The 11463-nt window shown below is 49.8% G+C and overlaps 1 protein-coding gene and 1 long non-coding RNA gene across 2 annotated transcripts; both read right to left on the bottom strand.

The window, feature by feature from the left end:
• Positions 1-247: 247 nt before the first annotated feature.
• LOC146275072 (uncharacterized) lies at positions 248-1194 on the bottom strand. Its single transcript, XR_014766332.1, has 3 exons — positions 1151-1194; positions 386-442; positions 248-301 (listed from the first exon to the last, which is right to left on the bottom strand). It is a non-coding gene; the product is annotated as an uncharacterized LOC146275072 (long non-coding RNA).
• Positions 1195-2909: 1715 nt separating this feature from the next.
• On the bottom strand, positions 2910-8110 carry LOC146275071 (collagen alpha-1(XXI) chain-like). Its single transcript, XM_084703324.1, has 9 exons — positions 8029-8110; positions 7677-7813; positions 7256-7375; positions 6843-7146; positions 5946-6111; positions 4930-5161; positions 3617-3790; positions 3346-3423; positions 2910-2948 (listed from the first exon to the last, which is right to left on the bottom strand). Exons 1-9 carry the CDS (start codon positions 8108-8110, stop codon positions 2910-2912), a joined length of 1332 nt encoding a protein of 443 aa, XP_084559450.1.
• Positions 8111-11463: the final 3353 nt, after the last annotated feature.

Here is an 11463-nt window from a genome sequence, read left to right as displayed (position 1 = left end):
GTGTTCTGTTCTGTTCCATGTTCTGTTCTATGTTCTGTTCTGTTCTGCACAGTTCTATTCTGTTCTATGTTCTGTTCTATGTTCTGTCCGTACGGTTCTTTGTTCTGCTCTGCTCCATACTGCATATATTCAACTACATACCTATCACCTTTATACGTTTGACATCGGACAAACGTTTCTCATTCATAAACTCTCCAATGACTGCTGATTGGTGGGTCGGTGTCAGGACAGAAGGACAGTGTCTTACCTTTGGTCCCATCTCTCCAGCAAGTCCCACTCCTCCTTTCTCCCCAGGAAGTCCCTGTGTGGACATCAGGCATTTCAGGCGTTTTCATCATCTCCTTTGACACGTTTGAACACATCGTTTTTTTACTCATCTCTTTACCTTTTTCCCGGGCATTCCTACAGCCGCCCCGAGGTTGAGCCGTGAGGCTGCAGGACCCTGGGGAAACAAAGGACATTTCAATACTCCCTCTCCAATCAAATGCATGTACGCTTGCACACACACACACACACACACACACACACAGTCTGACTAAAAAGACAAAGTTTCTCTCTCTCTCTCTCTCTGTCTGTCTGTCTCTCTTACACACACACACACACACACACATCGCAGACACACAATGAAGCATTGATGAAATCAAAGTCCAAGCTTTTGGCCGTATTATTTACTATACTCTTTCCTCCTCCTCTTCAAATGTCTGGTGTTTATAAATGCTACAGGAGAAAATAAATCCTTCCTACCCATCGGCTTTCCTGGGGCCTGCCCTCCACAACTCTGTGTGTGTGTGTGTGTGTATGTGTGTGTGTGCGTGCTTGTGAGCGTGCATAAGTGAGTCTGCTGTGCCCACAAGCATCTGGTTGAGGCTTCATCCAGGCTTCAGCACCAAGCACCCAAGCCCGACCCGACCAGGCCTGTTATACAGAGAGGTCCATTGTGGTTTGAGAGACAGAGGCTGGATGGGGTTACCAGTATAGGCTGTGGGGCTCTGACAATCTGCCCCACCCTCTAAAGAAGGGTTAGCTAGCTAGCTGCCTAGCACACAAGGCCGAGAGCATTCGGTCAAAATGTTCTGAGCTGACTGGTTCGCTCAATGGTTGACTGACTGGTTGACAGACACACTAGCTACTCATATCAGACATGTCTTACCATGGGTCCTGGAGGGCCTTGTTGACCTGGTAATCCCGGCTCCCCCCTCTCTCCCTGGACAGAGAGAAACATATTCGTATTGAAGGTACAGGAACTTATGAAGGCTCTGCTTACTCCCGGGGGCAGACAAAGTACTGGCGCACCTCCGTTGACTGACTACGAAAACCCAGACGACTAGAGGCTAATAAAAGACTGGCTCAGAGACTTTCGAAGACACTGGGGAACATGTCCAGTAGCCAAACAACATGAGGAGCATCTTACCTTCCAGCCCGTCAGACCAGCCTCTCCCTTCAGTCCTGGAGGGCCGAGATCTCCCTGTATCAACCGACATGACCACAGGATAAACACACTGTACCGTGGATGCGCTGCACAGGCTTGTGTTAAATGGGCGTGGCGGATGTTGTGAATGTGCTGTAGATGTCTCACCTTCTCCCCTGGGAAGCCAGGCTCTCCTGACACACCTGACTCCCCCTGGTTCCCCTGAGGGAGACACACACACACACACAAAGACACACAGACACACACACAGACACACATGCTTCAGTCGTGTATACATAAGGTAACGTGAGGTTCTCTTTGAAAAATCTGTGTGTGTGTGTGCGTTCAGGAGGCATGGGTGTGTACTCACAGGCTTACCATCAGGACCAGGGGGGCCTGCTCTTCCCTTCTCCCCTCCAAAACCCTGTAGGACACAACCAATCACAGCCCATCAATAATCACAGCCCATCACCAATCACAGCCCATCAATAATCACAGCCCATCACCAATCACAGCCCATCACCAATCACCCATCACCCACTCTGTAGACCTCTCCAACACGTGAACAACAAGTCTAGCATCGCCAAACCTACAATACAATGACCGAGTGAATTCAACACATTTGGGCAGCTGATATTGAAGGCCAGGCCCCATGATTTAGGTTGATCCAACCAGTTGTATTCACTCCCTCGAAGTAGCATAGCTGAATGACCTGTCCCTTTTTCCTTTAAGGTCTTTCAAATAAATAGTACAGTAACAATAGGTAGCCTGTTTAACAGTGGCTGCTGTACAGGTCTCCTAAACACATCTCTAACATAGACACAGGGTCATAAATCAGAGGCCTGTCATTGATCAATGAAACCTTTAGAGCTCCCGTGTCAAAACTGCTCTGAGGTCACAGACTAAACAGTCTAGAAGATCTCTGCCAAACGCTGAGGAATGTGTGTGTGTGTGTGTGTGTGTGTGTGTGTGTGTCAGAGAGAGAGACAGAGAGAGAGAGAGAGAGAGAGAGAGAGAGAGAGAGGAAAGAGTTTAAAAAAAGAGACAAAAAAAAGAGAATAATCAGTGTGTCCGTTCTACAACAAGCTGTCATGTTGTGAGTGGTGTGTCGGCAGTAGGGGGATAGAGCAGAGGCACGTCAGCAGTACCATGGGGCCTGGGGGGCCTGGGGGGCCGGGGGGGCCGGGGGGCCCGGGGGGGGCGGTAGAGCAGTCACACTCCTCCTCCTCCTCAGAAGCTGTGCGGTTCAGGGGGCACTGCAGAAACACAGAGATGGCTGAATCGGTGCTGCGCGCGCACAGGCTCACTGGAGTAATCCGACATGACTGAAACCTGGGCTTGGCTGTCTGAGTGCTAGCTTCAGCGACACACACGGTAGATGCCAACTTTCAATGGAGGGCGTTTATTGCCGAGCCAACTCATCCGGGTAAAATGGCGGCTCACCAAACCATGTCCACTACACAGAAGTACAGAAGGCGGAGGATTAAAACCCAGGCCCGTTTCATGATGGAAGAAAGGCAACACTTACCCTCTCGTCATCCTGCGAGAGCCAGAGGGAGAAGAGGAAAGAGAGGGAGAGAGGAGGGATGTGTTAATTGTCTGTTGAGATAACCAGACGCCTACTGTAAATGAGATAGTACTCCATGTCAAGATGATATCTCGGTTCCTCTACGTTAAGATCTTATTTGGGAGGTGTTAGAGCGCTGGGAGGGTGAGACGGCTGTCGTCGAGGATAATTAAAGCTCATGTAGAACCTCTTCAAACACACACTCGTAACTGCCAGGGGACGTTGCAGCCGTTACACCTCCAGTAGTGTCATTTGGTCGTTCCTTTTCGTTACATTTTAATGCCTGGGAAAGTTACATTCGTTTCGAGCGAGACCGCGTCCACGGGTATCCACACAAGTTGTCAGACAACGGTGGTCTTTGCAGTCTTACCACAGAGTAGATCTCACAGGCGGTCTCTCTCTCACTCTGGTGGGGGTCGCAGTACAGACGCAGTTTCTGAAGTTCCACCTGGGCAACAGAGGAGAACGATACCAACAAAAGGAATCTGTAAGACTTTGTTTTACCGCTGACACAGCCCAAGTCAAGTCAGGTTCTTGCAGGGTTCTGCAGCTCAGCCCACGGTACAAGGCCCAGCCCAGAACCCGTGCGGCAGTGGTTCGAGGAACCACAGGACAACAACAAGCACAGCGCTGTCACCCACCGCTACGGAAGCCTCCGTCCCCGTCCTCTTGGCGATCTGCGTCTTCCCGTTGATGTAGATGGGCTCCGCCGTCTCCAGCGCCGCTTCCTGGATCTGCTGGTCGTCTACGAAACCGGTGACCTGGCGCGGCCTCACGAGCACCTTCAGCTGGTGCCAGCCTCCGTCAAAGAGAGCCTGTACGGTAGCCCACACAGTCCAATCAGAACAGACCGACGCCAAGTGGGCGTGGGCAGGGCGGGGCAGGCTTTGATGTCAACAACATGAATGTGTAATTCTCAGGCGGTGGGTTTTTACTACGAACTGCTGGTGTAACGACCTCCTTTACAGCTGGACCCTTTGTCCATGTTCCCACTCTCAAGTGCCAAGGGAGGAACCATGTAATTATCAATCAGTCGCATTCAGGGAAGGGATGAATTGCGGCGCGCTGGCCGCTGGTTGTGGTGCCAGGGATGCCAGGCTGGGTTTGCTGCAGTGCCAGGGTGGGGAGATGGCAGAGGGATACTTTTTCCGAGTACGAGCTTTCTGTTTGAACAGCTAACCACAGAGAGGAAGGGGAGGGGAGGTTGCCTATTCGCTGGGCTAGGACAGTGTGCTGTGATATACTGCCGGTCCATACACCTGGACGTGCCCCGAGTACGAGAACATGGAGGGGAGATGGTGTGAACACATGACCATGATGGCGTTTTGCTGTTAGGTTGTGCTCTCCCTGTGTCTTTGTCAATGGCATTGATCCCTCCCCCCCCCCACACACACACACAAAAACACACTCATACATTTGATTTCAGCAGGCTTCACGCACGCACCAACCGAGACGCTCCAATCAGAATCGACAGCGATGGAACATTCAGTGGAGAAGCATCCCGACAGTTCCCACTGGAAACACAGCCACGGCTAGCGGGGAAACGGTGATGCTGCTACCATGGAAACAGCAGCGAGAGCTTCCAGGTGTCCAATCGCCAGCGGCTCCTTTCCACCTCTTACAAAGGCGTGGCCCGAAAAAGGAAACGTTTTCTTCAAATCCTCCTGGTTCTCCCACAAGGCCGTGTGAGTGCGCGGTGGCTGGCTCTGAGAGGAGAGGGAAGTGTGTTTGCAGGCTAAACTGTGCGGTCCTCCAGGACCTTTGACTATCCTGTTCACTGACCTGATTAGACAAGGAGCAGCTATTGATTCGATCTGACAGATTCATTCTCTCTCTCGTGCAAGAAAGTTTCTCCCCGCAAGTACTTTACTGACACACTCCCGGTCGAACACGCACACAAACAGGTACACACAAACCAACACGCACACGACCACACACACGTCCTTCCCTCTACCTCAAAGCCGGGGGCGGTGAGAGTGACCGTCTGCTCCAGGTGAGAGGTGCTGGTGGTGGTGAAGGTGACGGTCTTGTCCCGGCCGTCCAGCGTCACGGCGGCCTGGGTCTCGCCGTCTTTGGAGAGCACCCTCCACAGGTCCACCTGCTGCCGGCCCGCCGCGCCGCCGCCGCGCAGACGGAGCGTGGCCACGAACACGTAGGACGGCGGGAGACCCTCGGGGAAGATGTCCCTGGGGGGGGGGGGGGGGGAGGAGGGGGGGAGTGGGGGGGAAGATGCAGGCTCACACTGTGGGCCGTGTTTCCTCATTCATTCACTTGTTATGAGGCGTTAGAACATCGGTGTATTATGGTGGGGACACTTTCAACTGGAACAAGCAGTAGAATGAGAATGTGTAGAAGACACAGGGCCTGTTGTGTGACAGCTGGTCACTACATCCTGCTCCACTGAAGCGTTGAAAGTCACGGTAAATCAAAACTCAAACCAAAAGGGTCAAATGGTTGTGTATAATCGACCTTTGTGAAGCCCCAAGGGTGTTTCAGCTAGGTGTGGTGTGAGTTCACCATGCCAATGTTTCCCCTCTGACTGCCAGGAATACTTCCCCGTCAAGTGTTCCACTACTGGACTTAAGGCTGTTGTTGTTTGGTTTGTGAAGGGTACAAACATGTGACAGACAGTGGCCTCAGCATTGGAAATCTTCAGGATGTTTTGAAGCTTCACAGAGACGCATTGCAAAGCTAAAGATGACCCTGACCCTAACCCAAAGTCCTTTGTATGTATAGATACTTACACAGTCACACTAAGAGAACACAATATGTGAATACCAACAAAGAAGTCTAAGTGACAATTTGGTATTTCACCCAGACAGCACGGTTTTCTGTGTTAATATATATGAACAAGTCCACAATAGAAAGTACATGACTCAGTTGTCTGCGTCACATACTGTTATACAATACCCCAGGTGTCCTTCCTCCAGCACTGTCCTCGAACCACCTCTGCTACAGTCATCCACCCACCTGGTGTTCTCGGTGATGTCCACGGCGCTGGTCAGGGAGTACGCGGCCTCCGAAGCCAGAGAACCTGGAGTCTTCTTGGCCTTTAGGTGGATGTTCATGCCCAGCATCAGTTCAAAGCCCTTCTCGTCACGAGACGCCACCGGGATACGCGTGGGACACACCGACTCTGGTGGGGGGGGAGGAGAGAGAGAGAAAGAAAGAGACAGAGAGAGAGAGAGAGAGAGAGAGAGAGAGAGAGAGAGAGAGAGAGAGAGAGAGAGAGAGAGAGAAAGAAAGAAAGAAAGAAAGAAAGAAAGAAAGAAAGAAAGAAAGAAAGAAAGAAAGAAAGAAAGAAAGAAAGAAAGAAAGAAAGAAAGAAAGAGAAGGAGTTCATTACGGATGAGTGGGCACTAATGCAGGCTTTTCTAACAGCTGCTCCTCTGTAGTGCATTTGCAACAGCCTTGTCTGGGGACTCTGCAGCTAATGAGGGCCGAGACTAAAGTTCGAAGAAATTCCTCCACACAAAACAGCAGCATAACTAAGTAACTTTCGACATCAACGTCGCATAAATAAGTCATTATTTTTTCTTCGCCCGTTGTGAATACGTTTTCACTCGTTTCTAACTTGGCTGTTGTTGACACATTTTCCAGCAGTGAGTGGTTCAATAATGCTTCCTACTGCTTAAGGGTGTGTTTGGCAGTGACGTGAATATTAACATCTGCTCCCTGCTCAAAGCTATCCAGCCACCATGCCACAGGTCCCAGGGTCTGGCTACAGGGCCTGTGGCTTCCCACCCACACACACACACACACATAGTATACACACACTCAGACACACAAACTATCACAGTACACACACACACACCTGTGTGTGTGCATATTCAAGTACTTATGGGAGATATTTGCGTCCCCACTCACCCTCACACAGCTTCTGCTCCATGGACTCCCTGATGCGGTCGATGTTCGTGTAGTCCTCGGCGTACAGGACGTAGGCGGGCGCCGGCTTGTTGGCGATGGCCACCAGCTCCGAGGTGGTGATCTCAGTGCCCACTCCCACGGCGAACACGGTGATGCCCTGCGCCCGCGCCTCCACACTGGCGTCCACCACGTCGTCCTGGGACTTGCCGTCCGTCACCACCACGGCGATGCGGTTCTTGACGGCGCTGAGGCGCCGGGACGAGGGGAACACGTGGTCCACGGCGAACTTGATGGCCCGGCCCGTCTGGCACGGGAGGGGAATCCGAATGAATGTGTGCGTGTCTGTGGTGTGTGGTGTGTGGTGTGTGGTGTGTGGTGTGTGTGGTGTGGGAGGGTGTCGACTGGCTCCTGACCTGTGTGTTTCCTCCCAGGTACTTGATGTTCTGGATGGCCTGGATGAGGTCAGGACCGCCCTGGTGTTTGCCCAGCGGGATCTCCAGACGAGGGGTGTCACTGTACTGGACCACTGCCACCTGGAAGCAAGCCCGACTCAGTCTCTCTCTCTGTCTCTGTCTGTCTGTGAGTGTGTGTGTGTGTGTGATGAGGGTGAGTGAGTGAATTGGAGTGTGTGAAGTATCTACGCTCTTTCTTACCGTCGCACTTTTTCACTTTCTTTCTCTCTCTATCTCCTCCCTCTATCTCCCCCCTCTCTCTCCCTCTAACTCCCCCCTCTAACTCCCCCCTCTCTCTCTCTATCTCCCCCCTCTCTCTCCCTCTAATTCCCCCCTCTCTCTCTCTATCTCCCCCCGTCTCTCTCCCCCCTCTCTCTCTTACCTGGGAGTAGTGGGAGCTGATGTCGAAGCCACTGGTGATGTTGACCAGCCAGTGCTTGGCCGTGTCAAAGTCTGTGGAACCCACACTCCAGGAGCCATCGATGATGTACACCAGGTCATTCACGGCTGTGCTGCAACCTGGTCCACACACACACACGCGTATGGCCACACAGACACACAAGCACACACGTACGCGCACACACACACAGTCACACATGCACACACACACACAAGCAGGCAGGCAGTCAACTGCAAGATAATGACTCAAGCTTCTAATAATGTCTGAGGGGTAAATGAGATGATTGTTTTTAACAGCAAGCACAGATGAGGCCAGGTCCAGGCCGGTACGATACCAGCTCTGATATCCTCCTCCTCTATGGCCTGTAGACAGGATGACAGCAGCAGCACAGTCAGCAGGTTCACTGTCCACCCCATGGTGATCTAACAGCAGGCCCAGTCCAGCTCAATCCAGCCCAGCTCAGTCTAGCTCAGCCCCCTGGTTTGGAAAATAATAATGGTAATATATTCATTTAACAACCACTTTTATCCAAAGTAACATACAAAGCAGGAATTGAACTGGCAAATTATCTCCAATTCAATATTCTGCCACTTTGCTAAACACAACTGCGAGTTAACTCATAGTTAGTATCTAGGTCCATGAAAGGCATTGTACTGAACCAGAGAGTATTGAGAACAAGAAAACATTTTCACTGAGAATATTTAAGCTCAGAAGTCTTGCCCCAGTCCTAGCTTGACAGGAACTGCTGACAGTTGGGATGTTGAGCTACATGTTTTCATTGGCACTCAAGTCTTTGACAATTCAGACAAAAAAATCTTTGCACAAACTGCTAGCATACTATTTCCCAGATACACCAAGTAATGAGGGCTTGGACTTCAGAACACTGAATGCTAGGAAGGCATGAGATTTTAGGAGGGCATGAGACATCTTTGAGAAGAAAAACACCCATTATCCTGTGTGGAGCTGAAGTCAGTTGAGGAGAAGAAAGAAGCATTTAGGGAGTTTCTCTTGTCACACCAGACCTCAAAATGTCACATTTATCTCTTGGGGAGAGTTCATTACTTTGTGCTCTTACATGCAGTAGCATGTGAAATTAATTAGGTTGTCAGTGAGATGCCAAGAGTAAGACATCTACAAGTCTACTGCAGCAAGTGGCTTTAAAGGAACCAGTCTTCTCCATGAGAAAACCAAACTTCTAACACAAGCCACACAAATATGTCCCCAAAGTCAAGTGCAATATTTAGCCTTTTTTTGTGTGTGTCACAGATCTAACTCGCTGCTTCAAACTGTCCGAAGTCACGATGTTCTGACTCTCCACTTTACGTGTTTCTGCTGAGTGTGAGATAGACGTGCGTATGGAGATGTCAGGCAGACTGAATAATGAACATAAGACTGCTATAAACAACCCAGCATGTGTCTGGATGAATGGTTTTGTGGCTGCAGTCCGCCCCTTAGCTTTGAAAACAAGACTGTCGCCTGTCAAATCCCAACATTGCCTCCTCTTTTAATTTTTTTTTACTTTTTCACTCCTGCGCCATCTCTTGTAAAAATGTTCTTGGTGAGCCTGAGGATATTTGCGTTATGCTTTGAGACATGTGGTCGGTGTTTTCGGTGGTGTTTTTCCCACTTTCATTCCACCGACAAACCTTGCCATGCCAACCGCAGGCCAGAGCTGGGGTAAAAAACAATGTAAGCAGAGAGGCTGGAGGATGCAACAGCAAAATAAACAGGCAGCCGCTTGAACAAGGCTGGCTGGGGCTTTGAGGGACAGGGCAGAGCTTCTCACACATACAGAATGATATACAGACAAGATCAAATATTCAACGCACAAACACAATCATTCAAACATTCAGAAACAGGTGCACTAATCACCCCCCCCCACACACACACACACACACACCCAAACACACACGCCCTTGATGCTCCGATGGTCTGATCCAAACTCTGACAGTTGCGGTTTTACAGTCTGGAAGTCCAACTAGCAACCTTCCTGCTACTTGGAAACGTCTCTAACCGAGAGGTTAACACCAGAGCGCTCAGAGGCACCAGCAGGTTAGCATGAACACATACAGCAACAGCAGCAGCATGAAGAGAGGTGATGCTGGGGAGAGTGGAGGGGGGCCAGATTTGCTCATAACCCCCCCCACACACACACATACACACACACACACACCCCATGTTCACCACTCCAGTGGTCTAGTAAACAGGCAGTAAAATGTTACAACCAGGCAGTAACTGACTACAGGCCCTGGGAGAGGAGGGTTCAGGCAGGACTGAAGTGGGCATGGGAACTGCTCACTCATAAATCGTCCGACTGACAGCCAGGTTTTTACCACGGATTGCTGTTACACTGCCACTTAACCTGCAAAACTGACATTAAACATCATATCTATCATAGGAAATCACGTTCTTGAGAATAGAATTGAGCCAACAGCATAGGTCAATAAATTAGAGTAACAGTTAACAACTTCACATTTCACAGCTGTTTTCCAAAAGGACTCTTAAATGTCCTATAACCACTGCCAATAACTCCATACTGTACTATCCTAAACCAATCCTGCAGACTAGGCTTGTCTGCCCCTTGACAAGACCAAGTGTCACCATGGGTTTTCGGTCAAATACTGAGATACCAGTAGAACACTGACTTTCTATTCAGTACCAAAAGCCACCCACAAAGCATGTTCCCTCAATGCTGAGCATCTGGACAGATCAGTCCTTGTGGTTAAAAATATATATAAATGTGCTAAGGCGTATTGAAAATTAAGCATTTGAACAGAACAGTCGAGCAATGTGCTGAGATATAGCCAATCAGGGGACACAGGTTGTTTGACTTCATGTGGAATATCTTTCCCTTTCCATCATGTAATCTGCCAGTTTGCATTAGGCAGTCTTTCAACCGGCCCTGTCTACCCGCCTGTCATCCCTACCAGCTTGCGAGCTGTCACCTTATTCTCTCTCTCTCTCTCTCTCTCTCTCTCTCTCTCTCTCTCTCTATCTCTATCTCCTCCATTTATCCAGGCAGTACAGCTGTATTCCCTCGAGACCCCTCCTCTCCCTGAGGGCCCTAACAGCCATTTCACAGGTGATTACAGACACATGCACAGCGTGGCGCTCGACCCTCAAACCCCCAAATACTCCATGAACCGCACAGGACATTTGCGAATTATTGGTGCGCTCACCTAACAGCTTCCTTTTCCAATCCATCACAGCCTCTTAATAGTGCTGCGCTAGGCTGTTACCAGGGACGGTTCAAGGATGTTTCTTGCTACTTGTAAGCATTTGAAGCTTGTTTCAAAGCTCATTTATGGCTGCAATTTCTCACTTTAACATGACTCAGTCAAAATCAGCACGCCCCATACCATTTTTGAATCCACAACCACTCAACCTCTTTATAGAACCAGGGACTGCAGATCTCTGTCTCATTATAACTTCTAAACAGCATTCTTCAGATGCTGGGTATATAATCAGCTGCTAGATCCATGAGTGAGGGTTGGCCTGCTCTGTTTTGTGCGATGTGCCATACAACCACACAGGCATAATCAGATGTATGGGCTGGTTACGGTAGGCTATATATAGTACTTCTCTCTTTGCCTGCAACGCAGCGTAGATGGGTAGCATTTTAATTGTGGGACATGTACACACCATGGCCTACCGTCGGTTCATCATACGATAACTGAAAAAAATATGCGTATGTGTTAACCAATCTGCTTTAAATGCGTTGCGCACCTGAGTCAGAAATAACTTTTACCAAAGTGAAGTAAAAAACTTT

This window comes from Hypomesus nipponensis, chromosome 8, assembly GCF_054491055.1.
Source record: "Hypomesus nipponensis isolate SF chromosome 8, ASM5449105v1, whole genome shotgun sequence".
In the NCBI taxonomy this organism is placed as follows: Eukaryota; Metazoa; Chordata; class Actinopteri; order Osmeriformes; family Osmeridae; genus Hypomesus; species Hypomesus nipponensis.
The sequence above is the reverse complement of the archived record's forward strand: the minus strand, read 5'-3'. Positions and strand labels throughout refer to the sequence as shown.

What these genes read in the sequence shown, in the direction of transcription:
- LOC146275071 (XM_084703324.1), bottom strand. Translation starts at nt 8,110, where the DNA reads ATGGGGTGGACAGTGAACCTGCTGACTGTGCTGCTGCTGTCATCCTGT. An exon ending in TCAGCTCCCACTACTCCCAG is followed by an intron (nt 7,376 to 7,676) that starts GTAAGAGAGAGA and finishes GCTTGCTTCCAG; the next exon opens with GTGGCAGTGGTCCAGTACAG. An exon ending in CCTGTGAGATCTACTCTGTG is followed by an intron (nt 2,949 to 3,345) that starts GTAAGACTGCAA and finishes TGGCTCTCGCAG; the next exon opens with GATGACGAGAGGGTAAGTGT.